The sequence below is a fragment of the Odocoileus virginianus genome, chromosome 16 (genome assembly GCF_023699985.2).
Source record: "Odocoileus virginianus isolate 20LAN1187 ecotype Illinois chromosome 16, Ovbor_1.2, whole genome shotgun sequence".
Lineage (NCBI taxonomy): Eukaryota > Metazoa > Chordata > Mammalia > Artiodactyla > Cervidae > Odocoileus > Odocoileus virginianus.
The window spans coordinates 8,834,715-8,854,306 of NC_069689.1; the positions used below are offsets into that span (position 1 = coordinate 8,834,715).

At 46.3% G+C, this 19,592-nt stretch overlaps 1 protein-coding gene and 1 long non-coding RNA gene across 14 annotated transcripts in view; one reads left to right on the forward strand and one right to left on the reverse strand.

The window, feature by feature from the left end:
* MARK3 (microtubule affinity regulating kinase 3) overlaps positions 1-6,901 on the reverse strand; it is a 101,682-nt gene extending 94,781 nt beyond the window's left edge. For all 13 annotated transcript variants that reach the window (XM_020913499.2, XM_070477761.1, XM_020913498.2 and 10 more), the window contains exon 1: positions 6,528-6,901. In XM_020913499.2, coding sequence (XP_020769158.1) covers positions 6,528-6,578 — 51 coding nt within the window. In that variant the 5' untranslated portion in view covers positions 6,579-6,901. The remainder of the gene's footprint in view (positions 1-6,527) is intronic.
* A 285-nt stretch (positions 6,902-7,186) lies between these two features.
* On the forward strand, positions 7,187-9,158 carry LOC139038675 (uncharacterized). The gene is made up of 2 exons (XR_011491720.1): positions 7,187-8,072; positions 8,309-9,158. It is a non-coding gene; the product is annotated as an uncharacterized lncRNA (long non-coding RNA).
* Positions 9,159-19,592: the final 10,434 nt, after the last annotated feature.

Genomic DNA, 19,592 nt, shown 5'->3' on the forward strand with positions numbered 1-19,592 from the left:
CCTGCCCAGCTTAAATTATGCTCTGGACAAAGAATGGTAAGGCTAAGAGTAGAAGGCTGTGTTAGGAAATTGTTCTACGTTTACTCCTCTCTGGGATTCTCATTTTAATCTGCTACTGTGGTCAATGAAGTCATAAAGGTATTGACTACAAAAAGAATGGGGCTATATAAAATTCTAGAGTAAGACCCTTGAGTTCAGCTTACTTACTCAAACTTCATATGAAACTCTCCCAAAATAGATTTTCATATAAAATGTCCTAATGGTCATGTGCAGTCGTGAGAACTGGACCATAAAAAAGGCAGAACGCCAAAGAACGGATGCCTTCAAACTGTGGTGCTGGAGAAGACTCCTGAAAGTCCCTTGGACAGCAAGGAGATCAAATCTTAAGGGAGATCAACCCTAAATATTCACTGGAAGGACTAATGCTGAAGCTGAAGCTCCAGTATTTTTGTCACCTGATGTAAACAGACGACTCACTGGAAAAGTCCCTGATGCTGGGGAAAATTGAGGGCAGAAGGAAAAGAGGGAGTCCAAGGATGAGAAGGCTGGACAGCTTCACCGATATAACGAACACAAACTTGGGCAAACTCTGGGAGATGGTGAGGGATAGGGAGGCCTGGTGTGCTCAGTCCACAAAGAGTCAAAGACATAACTAGGCAAATGAACAATATAAATCCCACAATATCTAACCTCCACCACCCCCCACCCCCCAGGCAACTGCCTATTAGTGAGAAACACAAACAAAACATCTTAAGCTTTGTTCAAGCTTCAGCTCTGAAAACCAAGAGCCCAGGTAACCCAGATACAATAAGGTAGAAACAATGCCTTACCTAGTCTACACAAGATTGTGTAGGACTAACCATCGCCAAGCAGCTCAGGTGACCTAAGGGCAGTGCTAAAGAATCTAGTTTGAAGAAAAAGCTGGACTCGCCTCAAAAAGTCATTTTCTTCCAGTGCCAACTTCTGCCCTCTCAATTACTGTACAGGCAGGTGCATGTGGGTCAGCACAAACCCTTTGTGACTACTTGTAGATCAATTCCAAGCACATTCTTTAAATTCCTGTGTAAGACAACATTAAAGTTGGGAGATTCCCAAGGAAGAGATCTGTTTTCTCATTATTTTGAAAGTTTAAAATGGATGGGAGACAAGTGAATTTATACTTTAATCTTCCCAGTGGTGATCAGAAGTGGCTATACTCCTTGACTCTTACTTCCAGCTTGGAAACAAATTCCAGGGATAAAATCTAGCCATGTTTTAGAATCCAGAGCAATCCTCTTTGAAATTAAAGGTAACAGGTACTATTAATTCATATTAAACTGTGTATGAATCTCTTAAAAGTAATTACAATACAAATAATCATGCACTACACAATCAAAGGGGTGTCCCAGATGGAGCAGTGGTAAAGAACCCACCTGCCACTGCAGGAGACACAGGAGATGTGGGTTCGATCCCTGAGTCAGGAAGATCCCGTGGAGTAGGAAATGGCAACCCACTCCAGTGTTCTTGCCTGGAGAATTCCACAGAGGAGCCTGGAAGGCTATACAGCCCATGGGGTTGCAAAGAAGTCAGACACAACCAAGCCTACACACACACACACACACACACACAATGACAAATATTCTACTCACTGAAAATTTCCACCTTCACCTAATTTACATAAAAAAGAAATGAAAACAACTCTCAAATTGAATAAGATCTTTTCCCAAACACTTTGCCCAATAAAAAATACTAATTCTTCAGAGATCAACCTTTTTTTTTAAGGCCCAAACCACTTGATTCCATAGACAGTTGTGCTTGGAAGTTAAGCAGATTAAATGAAATCACACAAAATGTTTTAAATTAAATATTATATAAAGTACTTAGTACTCTTGCCTGATACATAGTATTCAACAACCAGTAACTATTTTTATTCTCGATAACCTCACTTTCAACAAAGAACCAATTTCAAAACTCAAGGAACCTGAAAATGTTGTTGAAACCACTGAAATCTCTTCTTTAGTCATAATACAATCTAAAGGAACATAATTTAGTCAGCAAGCCTTCACTGAATACTAACACAGCAATTTTTTAAAGTGTGGTCCCTAGATCTGAAGCATTAACATCATCTGGTAGAACTTGTTAGAAATGCAAACTCTAGGGCCCCAAAGCTACAATCAAGGTCTGGGGATGAGCCCGACCATCAGAGCTTCCATAAGCTCTCCAGTGTTTGCTCCAGTTTGAGAGTTAGCGGGCTAGTTTCACAGAGCTCGGGGTGGTGTGTTCTGCAGGGACTGGGAGCCCAGAAGCAGAGGAGTGATGGAGTTCCTAGGCATATCCTCCATGGAGCCTAGCACAGTGCCACACACAGAGCAGGCACTCAGGTCTGAGCAGGGTAACAGTCAAACTGCCAGTGGCTGGCTGGACAATAACATCATCAGCTTATTATTTCACAGAGATAAGAAATTCTGATGACTGTCTGCATTAACAAATAATGCAATAAGTAAGGACACAATGTGCACACACCAGGAGCTGTTTAACTGGCAAAGTACTCCAGGGCCTCCGGTACTTTGGCAAGTAACCCAGGCTTACTTACAAAGTGTCATATGGTTTGAAATGTAAGTGGAAAATACATTTCAAATTTACCAGTACACAAACATAATCTGTTCATGACCTCTATACAAGTCAACTGTGGAACATAAACTAAAATGCAAACTTATTGTTGCCTTTAAAAAAAGCACTTGTTAAAAAAAAAATAAACAATAAAAAAGTAAAAAAAGCACTTGTTTCACATATTACTCATCTATAATATGTGGACCCAATATAGATTCCAATTTGAACAAAGTGTTTTTTAAAAAAAACAAAACTGAGGAAACCTGAACATTGCTAACTGGATATTTGATATTAAAAAATTGTGACAAAGGATTAAGATTACATTTTTTAAAGAAGCTTTCTCTCTTCTAAAAGCTTTAGAGATGAAATGATATGTACTGAGCTTGATTCTTGGGGACAGAACATATAAAATTAGTCTGGTCACTGAGCTGCTGAGCACACAGGAATGGGGGGGCTAACTATATAACAGAGCTTCCAAACTCTGGCTCTATTGACATTTTGGCCATTTCTTTGACGGGGTAGGGGGCACTGTGCAGTGTACTGTAAAATGTTTAGGTGCATTCCTGGTCAGTAGCAACCCTCTCAGGTTGTGACAACCAAAACCAACATTGTCGAATGTCCACTGGGGGCCAAACTTGTCCCCAGTTGAGAACCATTGATAAATACCCATTAAATTCTCTTTATTTGCTTTCCATAGAAAAATATTTTTAAAAGTCTAGTTTTAATTATACTCTATGTATTGGTACAACTGCATCTCCCTAGTTGAATAATTACTACATAAAATTTAGAGAAACAGCCTGATACACAAAAAAGCAGAGAGGACTGGGATAGAGATCTGAGACCTAGTAGATGCTCTGCTGCTAAAGTCAATAGTTGCAAGCAGCTCCTGTCACCTTTTTGAGCCTCAACATCCTCATTAGGTCCAGCTGTTTGACGAGACCTTTTGAGGTTTTTTTTTAATGCTTTTAAGTTTTAAAATAATTTGGTAACAGTCTATCAGCTAAAGGTGGATATTCAAATCTGGAAATCAAATGAAAACAGAGTAGTGTACTAGTATGAAGAGAATTTTCTTTTTGCAAATTATCTGCCTTTTGTTATTCTTGACCTATAAGCAACATTTTTTACACAATTATATATAATTATTTAAAATTTAAAGAAGATTCCTGGGGTAAGCAAAATGGACTCTTTTTACAAAATATAAAGACAAAGCTAACTGTCATATCAGCCAAAACTGTCCATCAACTGGTGAACATATTTTAAAAAAGAAAAACTGTTATACACCCAAACAATGAACTACTTACTACTCAGCAATTAAAAGGAATGACTACTGATACACACACACAAATAACTCTCAAAAATATTATGCCAAATTAAAGATACTAGCCACAAAATTATACGCTCTTTGACACCATTTAAGTAACATTTTAGAAAAGGAAAACTAGAGAGACAGGTAACAGATCCATACAACAGCCGGGGGAAGGGAGAGGGAATTGTGAAGAGAAACAGGGCACCTTTCTGGGCAATGGAAATGTTCTCTAACCTGACTGTGATAGTGATTACATAACCATACATTTGTCAAAATTCATCAAACTGCACACTTGGGAAGAGTGAATGTTCTATCTCAATATACACAACTTAAAAGAGCTGCCCATCAGACTGAGAACTCCCATTCATTCTTGAACCCTCATTATACTCAACTGGCAGGAAGTCTAATACTCAGTTCAGTAGTATCAGGTAAATAATATGGTATATGCCAGACATGAAACACCACACAAGGTATCACACTGTGAAAGATATACAACTACTTTCAGAACATGTCAACACCAGAGTTAAAAAGAGGGCATGGATAAATAATGCAATGATGTGCTACAAACCTCTATTTTACCACTGTCAGAAATTCAATTTTAAATACATTCCAAGAGAATAAAGGCACACTCCATACCCTACATTTTTTTTAAAGTTAGTAATTTCTAATGACACACAAAAAGATTACACCATAATTCAACAAATTCAACAGAGAACCAGTAAAGACCCATTTGGTGAAAACCCGTCATTATCACAAATCTGCTATCATTGTTTCTGATTATAGTTTACTTAGAAATTATGGAGCTCCTGGGACTTCCCTGGTGGTCCAGTGGTTAACACTCCCCACATCCACTGCAGGGGGCCCAGGTTCCACACCTGGTGAGGGAACTAAGATCCCACAAGCCACACAGTGCAGTCAAAGAAATAGAAAAATAATAGTAACAAAATAGGAAGTATGGACCTCCTGCTCTGGTTCAATGTAAGATTGTGCTTCTCTGAGTGAAAGTCAATGATGTAAGTTAACTCACATTTTTGCTTGCTCCACTCTACACAGTCAAAGAACAAGAAAACAATGAAGAATGAGGTTCTATGAGAAAATGAAATTCACCAATTCACCTTGTCTAGATTTTCTACTGCTTTTTATGTAATTTCCTAATCCATGTCATGGAAAGGTACATACATCACTGTGCTACTGATTTACCAGGTTAAAGAGCATTAAATATCATCCATTAATATACTAAAGGGATGCTTTAGGCCAAGATTTACATAAACAGATTAAATCATCTAATGGTTATCCAGCAAATAAGTGGCATTTGAAGATTAAAATGAAGGTATTTGATACCACTAAGTCACAAGGTCTCAGGACGTTATTGAAAGCATGAAAACAGGCAGAGCAAGGAAGCTTTTCCTAAGTGACAGCATTTTCTTGCCAGGAATTACCTCATAACACTTATAATAAAAGGCTAGTGAAGTTTCTTTACAAGTTATTTTCTAGATTTTTTAAAACTTTTTATTTTGTATTGGGGTATAGCCGATTAACAAAGCTATGATAGTTTCAGGTGAGTGACTCAGCCGTACCTATACATGTATCCGTTCTCCCCCAAACTCCCCTCCCATTTAGGCTGCCCCACAACATTGAACAGAGTTTCAGGTGCTATACATTAGGTCCTTGCTGGTTATCCACACAGTAGTGTGTTCATATCCATCCCTCCCTCCCTCCCCACCCCCAACCTAGATGTTTTCGTTTTTAACAGAAAATAACTCACAGCTAGACTGGAACAGTCCTGAAGCCAGAGCTAGAAAAGAGTTCCAATAGCATTGGGACAGAGTCAACATCTCTCGAATGGAATTTTTACTACAAGCTGTCAGTCACTAAAACTGCTGTTCCTTGCCTTTTTAAAAAGTTCACAAGAACAAAAGCCAAGGTTTCTTTTACAGAATCATAGAATGTAAGTGCCAGGATAGACCAAGGAGCTCATCTAAGCCAAGTTCTTTCCAGGAAGGAGAAGAGCTAAGCCCAGAGTGGGTAACCCTCGGCTAGGCAGTGCGAGGCAGGTAGCTTGACTACACACCCTCATTTGAAAGGTGCTCAACCAACTCCTTCAAAACAGATTCGTCTGGAAACGCGGCTGCTACTCGCTAAGTCTAAACTCTCTCCAAGAATTTCTGAATAGCTCTGGAGTTCCACCTAAGGGGGCCGAAAAGATCCCTCAGAGGGCATTTACTTCTAGTGACTGTCACTAAACTCAGCTGCAAACGATTTACAGAACGAGGCATAAAGGACAGTCCACTTGGTCCAATCAAGTACTTTTAGTCAACACCACGAACCAGTTTTTAACCCGAGAGCCTTTCAAGAGCTGCCTACTTCATCTGAAAAAGAGTCTGGTAGCGGAGACCCGACACAAGCTCTTGAGAGCCCACTGAGCCGCCACCGCCTCTCAGGCCGACCACGCTGCAGCCTCAACGCTTCGCTTCCGAGAGAGCACCCGGCGTAGTCACGGATGCGCTCCCCGCCCCGCGCGTTCAGGAAACAGGCCGCCCACCGGACCCCAGGTGGCGAAGAGAGGGATGCGGCCGCAATCCCGGCGGCGGGGCGCGGAGACCCGACCCGAGCGGCCTCAGAGGTTACTCACGTTCTCAGTGTCCCGTTCATTCACCGTCGGCAACGGGGTCCTAGTGGACATTTTACTTCACTTCACTTCACAACGCGAGGGTAAAACAAAACAGCGCGGCCCCGGGGCCGGCGTCGCGGCGAGGAGCCCGGCGGTTCCGGAGCGGCGCCGCGGGAGGGCGGCTCCCCTCCCCCACGGCCGTCTAGAACCCGGGCCGGGCCCGGGCCGTCCCCCGGAGGGTCGCGGGGCTCATGCTCCCCCGGCCCCGGCGGCCGCGCCGAGGAGCCCCGCGGTCGGCGGTGGCGGGGCCGGGCCGCCGGCGGCGGCGGCGGCGGCAGGCTGCGGCTCGGCCCGCCGGCGTCCCCGCGCCTCAGGGCGCCCCGCAGGCCCGGACCCCCTCGCCTCCTCCTCCACCCCCGCCCGTCGCGCCGCGGATTTCAGCGCCTGAGCCTCCACACAGCGCCGCCGGCGGCCCCTGAAGAAGAGGATGTGGAGTGCGAGACAGGTCCCCGCAAGCTGCGGGCGCCGACCATGGAGGGGACTGCGGAAGCGGCGCCTGCGCCTGGCTGCTCTTCTCCCTCCGGCTCTATTTCCGCCTCAGTCTCCGCCCGGTGGCTGGCGACACCGCCGCTCCCGGCACCTTCGATCCTCACGGACCCAAGATGGCCGCCTCTCGGCTTCCTTTGCTGCCTCCGGATGCCGGAAGTGACGACACCGCCGCCTCCCGAGTCCGGCCAATTAGCGCGGCCCGAGGAAGCCGGCCGGACTGCTGTTGCTAGGGGCGACTCCCGGGCCGAGGGGGCGGTGCCCATGGCGGGGGAGGGCTGGCTGGTACCGGCGGGTGGCTGGGGCGGCGGGTTCCCGGCGTCCTGAGCACGCGGCCGTCGGGAAGGAGCCGGCAAATGGTCCTGGGCGGTGGCCTGAGCTAAGACTGTTGGACAGGCGTTTGTAGTGTTGATGGAGCGTCTGCTGTGTGCAACAGCCGAGGTCGCGTCCCTCAAAAAGAGCTGGGAGCGCGCTGCATCCAGATGGAGCCGTGACAGTAGTTATGGGGCCAGGGCTGCGGGGAGGAGCCGAGTTCTTGCACCGTTGACGGTGACCCGGGAACCGTGAACTCTGTCACCTTTCCTGCCCCCGGCACGCTGAGCAGCCCTCGGCTGAGCTCAGCATCCTGAGGGCAGCAGGCCCGTCCCGCCCACGAGGAACTCGCGGTCGGGAGGGAGAGAGACCCGGACGCAGCTTGCAGAAGGAAGAGTGCTACAAGGGGGCCGGGAGCCCTAGAGTCCCCCTGGGACTACTGCCTAAATCTCCGTCGGGGGCAGGGTTATAACCGGACTCTCCGTTCCCGGGTCCCACCTTGGGTCGGAGTTTGGTGGACGCTTGCAGACTGAGACGTTGGAGATGGAACCTCCTCTGCAACCCTTCCTAGCTCCAGAGCCTCTGATTGTAACGCGTGGACCTGCCCAGAGTCTGGCCGGCGGTGGATGGAATGCTTCCGTGGGGGTTCTGAGAAGGCAGGGCGGAAGGAGCTGGAGTAACAGTGATCTGCTACTGAGAGTCCACCTTGTGGGTTCCACACATCTGTTAGCTCGTTTAAGCCTCGGGGTAACCCTTTGAGATGGGCAGACACACCTAGTGATCCCAAGTCTATACAGGTTACAGTGATGTGACCAAAATACTCAAGTTGGTTAGCTGCAAGGCTGGGATTTGAACTCATATCCTAAAACTTAGAAGAGCATTTGTGGTGGGTATGTCCTGCTTTTCTTTTTCTATTTTTAATGTTTTCTCCTTTTGTCCCCCAGGATGTGACTCCTCTTGCTCTGTCTGGCACATTTCCTGCCCTGTGAGACATATATGTCTTTAAACACCAGAATCACTCCCAGAAAGGACAGATGCTCACAATGTCAGGACATAGGACTACTAAGATGCAGTCAGGGCTTCCATTGCTTCCTCTCAGGAAAGTGTTCAGGCCAAAGATTGCCCTGTTTGAATTAAAATGTCCTTCTCTTTCTCTCTTTGGCCAAGCAGAGATGGTTGGATTTTTGTTAGTTAAATGTATCTTTCACACAGTTCAACTGAGAAATGTGGGTGAGCACAAGACTGTGGGAGTCCCTGGAGGCACATTTGGCCCCCAACCTGGGAAGTTGGTCAAGAAAGCTTCCTGGAAGAATGGTGGTTATGCTGCATTTAAATGCATGAGTCGAGTTAGCCAGGTGAGGGTGGCTGAAAGGGGATGCCAAGCAAGATGATTTGTACAGATGAGGAGCAACGTGGTGGTTTAGGTAAAGGTCAGGAGGTGAGTGGTGAGACTGGAGGGGTAGGCCAGGCCCAGGCCAGGTTTGGACACAGCATGGCACTCCTGATGACAGGAATGTTAACTAGGTCAGCTGCGTAAACACCCAGAGGACCCACAAAAGGGTTTCAGCCTGGGGCAGGAGCTGAGAGAAAGGGTTTGGACGATTCAGAACATTCCACGTTGGCCAGAGAAGTGGCTGGCGGGTGAGGTTTCCACCTCAACGCTTTTTTCACTGAAGGCACACATTAAATAATGAGTCAGTGAATGCCAAGAGGTAGGAAATGAAGCTGACAGTACTTAACAAGATGCTTCTGGTTTTCATAAAGGCTACAATTAAAGAAACACTTTGAAACTTTCATAGCACTTGTGTCAAATGATATGATTGTACTATAAAGACCTGGAAATGGGAGGCAAGGTGTACATGTTCCACGCAAAATGGAGGAGGAGAAAAAAAGAAAGACAACCCACTTTTCTGTCTAAAGGACCCTCTGTAGCCTAAATTATGTACATCTAAGGATCTGTCTGGAAGAGATGGAAGGGTAGGATCTGAACATTGTTCTTGAAATGTCTTCTTCTGTCCTTTTTCATATGCCTATTTCCTGTCTTCATATTTTTTTTATAATTTTATGTATTTATTTTTGGCTGCTCTGGGTCTTCATCACTGAGTGGCCTTTTCTCTAGCAGCGGCGAGTGGGGACTACTCTCTAGTTGCAGTGCCCGGGCTTCTCGTCACGGTGGCTTTTACTGTTGCGAACAGGCGCTGGGGTGCTCGGGCTCAGTAGTTGCGACTCCCAGGCTCCAGAGCACAGGCTGCATAGTTGCAGAGCACAGGTTCAGTTGTCACGTGTGGGATCTTCCTGGATCAGGGATCGAACCCATGCCTCCTGCGTTAGCAGGCAGGTTCTTTACCACTGAGTCACCAGGGAAGCCCCTCCTGTCTTCATATTAAAATAGGTTGTATCTCAGGCTCCTTGAACTGAAAAGATATAACTAAATACACCAAGTTGTGTATGTGCACAGATAGGGCCTGCTTTCATGTCAAGAAGGAGGGTCATCTTGAAGATAATCTTGTCCTACCCTTGCTGCTGTAGGACAGAAGAGAAACTGAGCCTGGGAGAGGTGAAGTGACTTGTCTGAAGTTGCACAGCTGATTAGCAGTAGAGCCAGAATGGGCCCCGATTTCAGAAGCCCCAGACTTGTGTCCTTGTCCACAGCTACTGTGGGCGTGTGGTGGGGAAATCTGTTTAGCACTCACTCCACCCCAGCACTAGAAAGAAAGAGCAACGGCCTGAGTCCTGAAACTGCTCTCCTCCAGACTCCTTATGCCAGAAAAATAAGTCCCTGTTTGTTCAAGCCAGGAGAGTTTAGGATGGCTGTTACTCGCAGCTCAGTGCATGCCTAACCAGGGTCAAGTGGTCAGATCTCCTGGTCCCCGGGCCTGTGTTCTCTGCACCACACCTAGTTCGGATAGACCTAGGAAAGACCTGCTCCTGCCTGCGCATCACACCACAGCACTCACAAGCACAATTCTGATGTGAGAGGGTGTGGGAACTGCTGGGATCCAGGATCCATTCCTCAGCTTGTGTGTGCAAGTGTGTTGTTGTCATTGCTGTGTAACTGATAAGGAACAGAATGCTGAGCACTTGGAATGAATAAAGTCAAGAAGAGAAGGAGGGGCTTCCATGGTAGTTCAGCGGTAAAGAATGCCTGACAATGTAGGAGACACGGGTTTGATCCTTGATTCGGGAAGACACCACACGCTGCGAAGCAAATAAGCCCGTGTCCCACAGCTGTTGAATCTGTGCTCCACAGCCTGAAAGCCACAGCTACTGAAGCCTGCACGCCTGGAGCCTATGCTCCACAACAGGAAAAGCCACCACAATGAGAAGACTGCGCACCACAACTAGAGTGGCCCCAGCTAGCTGCAGCTAGAGAAAAGCCCCTGCGGCAACCAACCCAGAATGGTCAAAAATGAATAAATAAATAATGTGTAAATAAATAATAAAGTAGATAAAAGTCATTTTATATTTTTATTTAAATAAAAAAAGTAAAAAGTAAATAAAAGTGAATAACTAAAATTATCTCTTTAAATATTAGCTTTCTTTAAAAAAAAAAAAAGGATTGTGATGATTGTGGGACGTCTGGGGTCATCATGCCTGGAGGCAGGGACAGGTGTGTGGTCAACTAGGTCACAGGTGCTTAGAGGCCACCACCCAGGGAAATACAGAGTCCATTCCAGATTCCGCCCTCCTCAACGTCCACAGGCAGGGGGTGGGCTGCTGCTGCTGCTGCTGAGTCGCTGCGGTCGTGTCCGACTCTGTGCGACCCCACAGACGGCAGCCCACCAGGCTCCCCCGTCCCTGGGATTCTCCAGGCAAGAGTACTGGAGTGGGGTGCATTGCCTTCTCCGAGGGGGTATAGTAGGGGTCAGAGCAGACTTGCTGCTGTTTTTTTGTTCACTGCTCTGGTGAATTAAATTCCTTCTTCACCCCCGTGAAGACACTGTTGTCCTCTGCGAGGGCCAGCAGACAGCTTAGGAATTCTCGCGTCCTGGCCTTCTGCCAGGATGACTTCCAGACTACCTGGATCTTCCCTGCTGTTATGAAGCCCTGTCATCTGACTTCTTGCATGGGACCTTCTCAGACTAGCTCCCAGTGAGCAGAAGCCTTGATTTTTGCTGTCCGGGTACATAGTACATTCATTGAGCTCCAGCTCTATTGGCAGTGCACCAGGCACCTATGCTAAGACCACTAACTGCACCAGCCCACTGAGGGAGGTGACAGCCGGGCTCAGAGAGAGGCTGTAAGTTGCCCAGCGTTGTCACAGTCCAGAGAAGAGCCATGATTGGGCTTTTATCAAGGACTCATATTCCTACTGTCAGTTCCCATGAAACACTGCAATATTGGGGTGATCTTGGGGGATATGAAGATAGAAAGCGCCATTTTTCCCTTGTGCTTGCTGGCCCCAGGCTATTGAAATGTTCTATTCTCTTATCTGTTGGAGATTATAGATCTAAATCTAGTCCAGATGTGCATGTATATGACCTTCTGTTGGGTGTCCTTGCTACATCCTGACAGTGTAGCTCTCTGTCCTCTCAACTCTGAGCTGGGAAAACCCACTGCTTAGAACTGTATCCAAAGGTCTATGGAGAGGGCTTAAGAATTGGCCTGACAATACAGGGGACAGGGGTTCAATTCCTGGTCCAGGAAGATCCCACATGCTTCGGGGCAACTAATCCCATGCACCACAACTCCATGACTACTGAGCCCACACTCCTAGAGCCTGCATACCACAACAAGAGTAGTCCCTACTTGCCAAATATACCCACACGCAGCCAAAAAAATAAAAATTAATTTAAAAAGAAAAAGGTCTATGGAGACAACAGAGGTGGCAGAAAAGCAAGGACTCTGGAGTTTCAACTCTGGATGTGAACCCTGGCTGTGGCCCTGAATGCTGGGTGACCTTGAACAAATCACTCCATGTCTTTGAGGCACAGTTTTTTTTAATCAGTCAAATGGGAACAATAGAACATTCTACCCATGATAGCTGTGGGGATCCATGGAGATAATGCCCAGAGAACAGCCAGCATATATGTGTGGAGTTCATCTCCCACCAGAGAGGGGACCCACCTCCCCGGCAGCTGCACTTCTCAGTTCTCCCCTGGATGAGCACTGGACTTGGAGGCTGGAGACATAGGTCAAGGCTTACCAGGCCACAGGTGGCTGGGGGGTCAGGGGTCACTCCTCCTCCCATCCAATTTCACCCAGCTCACATGTTGAGCTCATCATAGGAGGCAATGGGTGCAAATGTGCTTGGCAAGGGGCCTTGCAATACAAAAGTTGTTCGTGCTCATATTTATTGTCTCTGTTTTGCAGACAGGTAACTCAGGAAAGGCAGGAGGAAACTCAGGAAGGGCAGGAATCTCAGGAAGGGCAGGAGGCTCATTCAAGCTGCTCTAGGCAGAAAGTCATATTCCACTTCAGTGGCCCTGACACCCCTCTGGCTGCAAAAACAGACAACAAAAGGATGAGGGAGATAAATGATGAGTGGGTAAATAAAACCCGCTCTCTCCTGGAGCTTCCTATCTGTCCATTCCTTTGCTGCTGCTGCTGCTAAATCACTTCAGTCATGTCTGACTCTGTGCGACCCCATAGACGGCAGCCCACCAGGCTCCTCTGTCCCTGAGATTCTCCAGGCAAGAACACTGGAGTGGGTTGCCATATCCTTCTCCAATGCATGAAAGTGAAGTCGCTCAGTCGTGCCCGACTCTTAGCAACCCCATGGACTGCAGCCTACCAGGCTCCTCCGTCCATGGGATTTTCCAGGAAAGAGTACCGGAGTGGGGTGCCACTACCTTCTCCGGTCTATTCCTTTAGGGTTGCCCTATTAAATCAAGCAACCCCAGGACTTCCCTGGTGGTCCAGTGGGTAGGAATCTGCCTTCCAATGCAGAAGATGCAGGTTCGATCCCTGGTTGGGAAATGAAGATCCCATGTGCCAGGGCAACAAAGCCTGTGTGTCACAACTAGGGAGCCCAAGCTGCTGTGGGCTGCAATGAAGGGTCCCGTGTGCCCAACTGGGACTCGATGCAGCCAGGTAAATAAATAATATTTATTTATGAATAAACATGATTATAACATGAAAACAAAATTATAATGTGAATATATAAATATTTAAAAAGTAAGCACCCCCCAAGAAATACAGATCTCCCATATACAAATAACTTTTAAGTGTCTAAGCAAAGATTTCCTCTACCACTGAATTTCCTACCTATCCCTTGGGGCCCCTTAACCCCCACAAAGCGGCATGTGAGCCCTTCATGGGGGTCCTCTATCCTTCCCTCTGCTCTTTCCTCTCTTCCTTTCTTCCACAATGTTAGCTGAGCACCTGTCTTGTATGAAGCAGTGGCTGAAGCAATGACCTTGAACAGAAAAATTTAAAGTCCTCAATATCACTTACAAGATGTGTAAAAGAACTCATGAATAATATAATTTCAGGACATATATAATATCTAAAAAACTGAATTGCGGTAAAGTGATAGAAACTAGCTCTTTGGGATTTTTGTTTGTTTTGTTTTTGGCCATGCCTGCCAAGCAGCATTCAGGACCGAACCTGTGCCCTCTGCAGTGGAGGTGTAGAGTCCCAACCACTGGACATCTGGGGCAGTCCCTAGCTCTTTTTTTTTTTGGCTGCTCCAGGTCCCACTTTTGTGACATGCAGGATCTTCATTGGGACATAGGGGAATCTAGCTCCCTGAACAGGCTCCCTGCATTGGGAGTGCAGTCTCAGCTACTGGACCACCAGGGAAGTCCCTGCGGCCCCTGAATTTGAGCAGTGAGAAAATTGAAAATGAATGGGTGACTTGTCCATCCACTCAGAGGAGGGAGTCTGAGTTTGCTCGTGTGGTTAATCCCTCAGCAGACCAGGAGGAAGCAGAAGCCAGGGACCGGCCAGGGACAGAGGTGCTAGGGAGGTGGGAGCTCTTCTACCTCTGACCTCCCAGGGCTGCTTGGGGCCTGCCAGGCCTGGGCTCCCTCCGGTGCAGGAAGGGGCATCAGCTGGGTCTGGACAAGCCCCAGCAGGCCACGCCCACCGAGCAGGGCAGTGGGCTCCCTGGGGACCAGCATGGAGCACCTACATCCTCTCCGCGCTGCCCCGGGGTCCCCACATGTCAGTTTCCTGTGGGCACTGTAACAGATGACCACAGATGGTGGATTAAAATGACGTACGCTTATTCTCTCACAGTTCCGGAGGCCAGAAGACCCAAATTGAGGTGCTGGCGGGCTACATTGCTTTGGGGGCTCTCGGAAGCATCTGTCCCTGGCCTCTCCCAGCTTCTGGTGGCTGCTCGTGTTACTTGCCCTGTGGCTGTGTCACTTCAGTCTCTAGTAACACTGCCATCTCCTCTGTGCATCTAATGTCCCACGGCCTTGTCCCAGCTGAGGCCATGCTGATCTGGGCAGCTCCCAGCCTGTCCACCGCTGACTGCAGGTACCTGAGTGGATGGACCCAGCGGAGACCAACCAGACCCACCCACATCAGCAGAGGCCCTCAGCTTACCTGCACACTCTTGAGCTAAATTAATACTTACTGTTAAAAAAAAAAAAGAAAGGACACTATGATGGCATTTAGGGTCCACTTGAATAATCAATTTCCCCAATCTCCCCATCTCAGACTCCTTAACAGAATCCCATCTGCAAGACCTTTGGCACACAAGGTAACATGCGTAGGCTCCAGAGATCAGACCTGGCATTTTGAGGGTCATTATTCGGTCTGCTATACTTGGGTTTAGTGGAACTAACTAACTTGCTCAAGGTCACCAAACTGAAGTGACAAAATGAGCAAGAGAGTGTTGAAATATGCAGACAGTTAGTTTATGTTGACTATTTTTCTGGTTTTGAAAGTAAGGAAGGCAATTCTTTCCTTACTGCTAATGGATTTAACTTTGTCTTGAAGTCAGTGCAGGAGGGTGTCATAAACGGTGACTGACCTCCTCTCTGTCCCTCACTGTGGATTCGGCGTGGGAAGCAGACAGAGAGCGCGGTCGGGAGACAGAGCTCTGCCCACCTTGCACCTGGTTGGCTGAGTAGCCCTGCGAAGACCCTTCCTCCATCCCTCGCTTCTGTTTCCGGATCTGCTGGTCCCATGATTCTGATGGTTCATCATATTCCCCAGCAAATGTCAGCTGAGAAAGCAGTTGTCACGACTGCATTTGGAAAACGTTTGCTGTCAGTACGATTCCAGGCCAACGACAAGGGCAGGACTGGAGGAAAGAAACCTTCAGAAGTCTAGCATTTTATCTTGATAAATCCCTGACTTCACACGGACAGCTCAGGAGCTGGGCATGGTGAGGCAGCTTGGAGCTCGTCAAATTGTTAGAACAAAATTCTCTTCTGGCAGGTGTGACCTCAGACATGAGCTGTCCAGGGCTGGCCTCCTGAGTCAGCCCTGAGTCCCACCTACACGCCCTCTCTGTGGGGCCATCAGACTCAAAGCCTCCTTTCACAAGGAGGGCAGCAGCTTGGATGACTCGGAGTGTGTAATGCGTCCAAGCTCAGATGAATAATAGATGTGCTTGAATATTAATAAGTAGGAACTGGTTTCTGTAGCTAGGGAAACCCCAAAGAGATTCTGTTAAACCCTTGAATCTAGACCTACAGCAGGCAAACAAACAGGGACAGCAACAAAACCCCAAACTTCCGAAAACCCCACTAAAACCAGAAACCGACACAAACTCACACACACAGGGAGAATGTATAGGTCAGAGAAATCAAGAGAAAACACTAGAATTGAATGGTGATGAAAAGTTTACACATCAAAAGTTGTGGCATACAACGCAAGAGGCATTTAGAGAGGAAACTATGGCCTTATATGCTTCAGTAAGAAAATCAGAGCTAAAAATTAATGAGCTATGTGCTGATACTATGTGGTTAGAAAAAGAACCCAGTATACCCAAAGGAAGTAAAAAGATAATGAAAAGCAGAAATTACTGAAATAGAGAACAAAGATAAAATGAGATCAACAAAACCAAGAAATAGTTCTTTGAAAAAAACTAGGATAAAAAGGCCAAACTACCCTGGTTAGCCAAGAATAAAGAAAAGAAAGCATAAAAAGCACATATGAAAATGTAAAGGAGGATGGGCCACAGGTGTTGCACAGATTAAAAATATTAAGGGACTAGAATCAACACATTTGTGTCAATGCTTTTTAAAATTCATTTTTAAAAAGTTTTGGCTGCGCTGGGTCTTTGTTGCCGTGTATGGGCTTTGTCTACTGCAGGGGAGCGGGGGCCTCTGTCCAGCTGTGTATGAGCTTCTCATTGCGCTGGCCTCTCCTGTAGCGGAGCTCGGGCTCTAGGGTTCAGGCCCCATCGCTGTGGCACACAGGCTTCGCTGCACCGGGGCATGTGGGAACTCATTTCTCGGACCAGGGATTGGACCTTCGTCCCCTGTATTGGCAAGTGGGCTCTTTTTTTTAAAAAATTTAAATTAATTTATTTATTTTAATTGGAGGCTAATTACTTTACAATATTGTGGTGGTTTTTGCCATACATTGATGTGAATCAGCCATGGGTGTACATGTGTCCCCCATCCTGAACCCCCCTCCCTCTCCCTCCCCATCCCAGCCCTCAGGGTCATCCCAGTGCACCAGCCCTGAGCACCCTGTCTCAGGCATCAACCTGGACCGGCGATCTGTTTCACATGTGATAATATACATGTTTCAGTGCTATGGCAGGTGGACTCTTAACCGCTGGACCACTAGGGAAGTACCTGTGTCAATGATTTTAAAGCTTATACAGAAACAATTAATTGTTAGAAAACTGATACATAATAACTACTGAAGAAGGAATAGAAAAGGAATAGCTCTGTAACTATTAAAGAAATTAAAGCAAGCCCAAAGTGTTTTACAGGCAAATTGCACCAAATGATCAAAAGAACACATAATTTCAGTTTTATACAAATTCTTTCAGACAAGAAGAAGAAAGAGTAAAAAATCCATGATCAAAGCAAGAATCTCAAGCTTTAAAAGGAATGGTGAGCTAAACCCAAAGAAGTAGAGGAAAGGAAATAACACAGAGGAGAATACAATAGAAAGAACTAACAAAGCTACAAGTCTTAGCTCTGGTGAGACTGATCAGGGTAAAAGAGGGTAGCACAGATAACGTCAAGAGTGAAAAAAAGACATTACTAGAGCTCCTTCAAACATTAAAATGCCAGTAAGAGGGTATTATGAACAATTTTATAGCAATACCTTTACAAATATAGACACTATGGACACATCTCTAGAAAAATACATCTTACCATATTGGCATGAGAATAAATAGAAAATCTAAATAGTCTCATAACCAGCAAAGAAGTTATGCTTGCAACTCCAAACCTTCCCACAAGGAAAATTTTAGGCTCAAATGACTTTACTACCAAACTTCCTTTTGGAAGCACTGTGCTGCTTGTGGGGTCTTAGTTCCCCAACTAGGGATTGAACCTGGGCACTCGGCAGTGAAGACTGCACAGTCCTAACCACTGGACTGCCAGGACCCCTGTCCTACCTGCTGAAAAGAAGTAACACGAATCTCACGCAAACTCTTCCAGAGAAAAGAGAGGATATGACACAGCAGAAATTAATGCAACATTGTAAATCAACTGTACTTGAATAAAATAAATTTTATTTAAAAAAAAAAGAGGAGACATCCCATCTTTGTTTCTGTCCTTACACATCCTTCTCTGTGTGTGTCTCTCTCTCAAAACTCCCCGTCTCGGGACTTCCCTGGCCATCCAGTAGTTAAGACTCTGCACTTCCATTGCAGGGGGTGCCAATTTGATCCATGGTTGGGGAACTAAGATCCCACATGCCATGGGGCATGGCCACAACAAACAAACAAACAGACGACAACAACAGCAACAATAAAACTGCCTGTCTCTTTCTTATAAGAATACACATGACTGCATTTTACTGTCCACTCAAATAACACAGGATAAACGTTCCCTCTCAAGGTCCTTAAGTTAATCACATCTTTTGCCACATAAAGTGGCATTTCCAGGCTCCAGGGGTTTGACATGCCTTTCTTTTGAGATGCCATTTTCTGACCTAGCGCACCATCCTAGTGGGAGTGAAGTTGTATCTTATTGTGGTTTTGATTTGAATTTTCTTCATGGCTAATGGTGTTGATCATCTTTTCATGGGTATATTAGCCACCTGTACATTTTCTTTGGAGAAATGTCTATACAGATCCTTTGCCCAATTTTTAACTGGTGTATTTGTGTTTATAACTTATAAATTGGGTTATTGAAGTTAATTTGAGTTCTTTATATAGCAGTGACGTCAGGGAAGATGATGGAGCAGGAAATGCCAGGGCTCTGTCTTCCCACCTAGGCAACAATTGCACCAGCAGAATCTGACTGATGTAACTATTTTGGAACTCTGGAGTCGACTGGAAGGCTTTCAGTTTCCAGGGAAGGCTTAGATGATAAACTCTGGTTAATTCCAGGCAATTTATCTCTTAGCATGCGCACTCGTAGGTACCCATTTCCCAGCCCCCTCGGCCCAACAGCAGGAAGCCATGCCCGTGTCGCTGGAGTGGTCTCTGGGAGCCAGGGTAGGGAGGTGACAAGGACCCTGCTCTCTGAGTACCAGGGATCTGTGTACCGATGGAATGCTGCTTCTGACCACAGATGTGCAGACACAGAGGTGGGCAGTCATTATTACAGCACACACCCACTGGCCGAAGTGGCTTCCAGAGAAAAGAGACAATCTGTTGTCCGCAGTCTCCTTCTATCATCCCCTTTTCTCTTTTTTGGATGATTAAGGATGGGGCCATTTTATATTGGAGTTTTGTTTTTGTTTTGTTTTTTTGTCCATGCCCCTGTGGCTTGTGAAATCCTAGTTCCCTGACCAGGGATTGAACCTGGGCCCTCAGCAGGGAAAGCAGAGTCCTTACCACTGAACCACCAGGGAATTCCTAACAACGGGGACATTTGAAAGCAGCCACATACACAGGAATTTAGAAAGTCACTGCACACGCCCAAGAAAAGACATAGTCTCAGAGAGGACCTGAGAAGACCTTAAATTTGTACCTCAGGCTGATACCCAGCACAGAGAAACCCTGCAACAATTATTTATTTTATTTATTTAGTTTTTTTTTAAATTTTTATTTTTTATATTTATTTATTATTTGGCTGTACTGGGTCTTAGTTGTAGCATATGGGACCTAGTTCCCTGACCAGGGACCAAACCCAGGCCCCCTGCATTGGGAGCCCAGAGTCTTAACCACTGGACAAACAGGGAAGTCCCAAC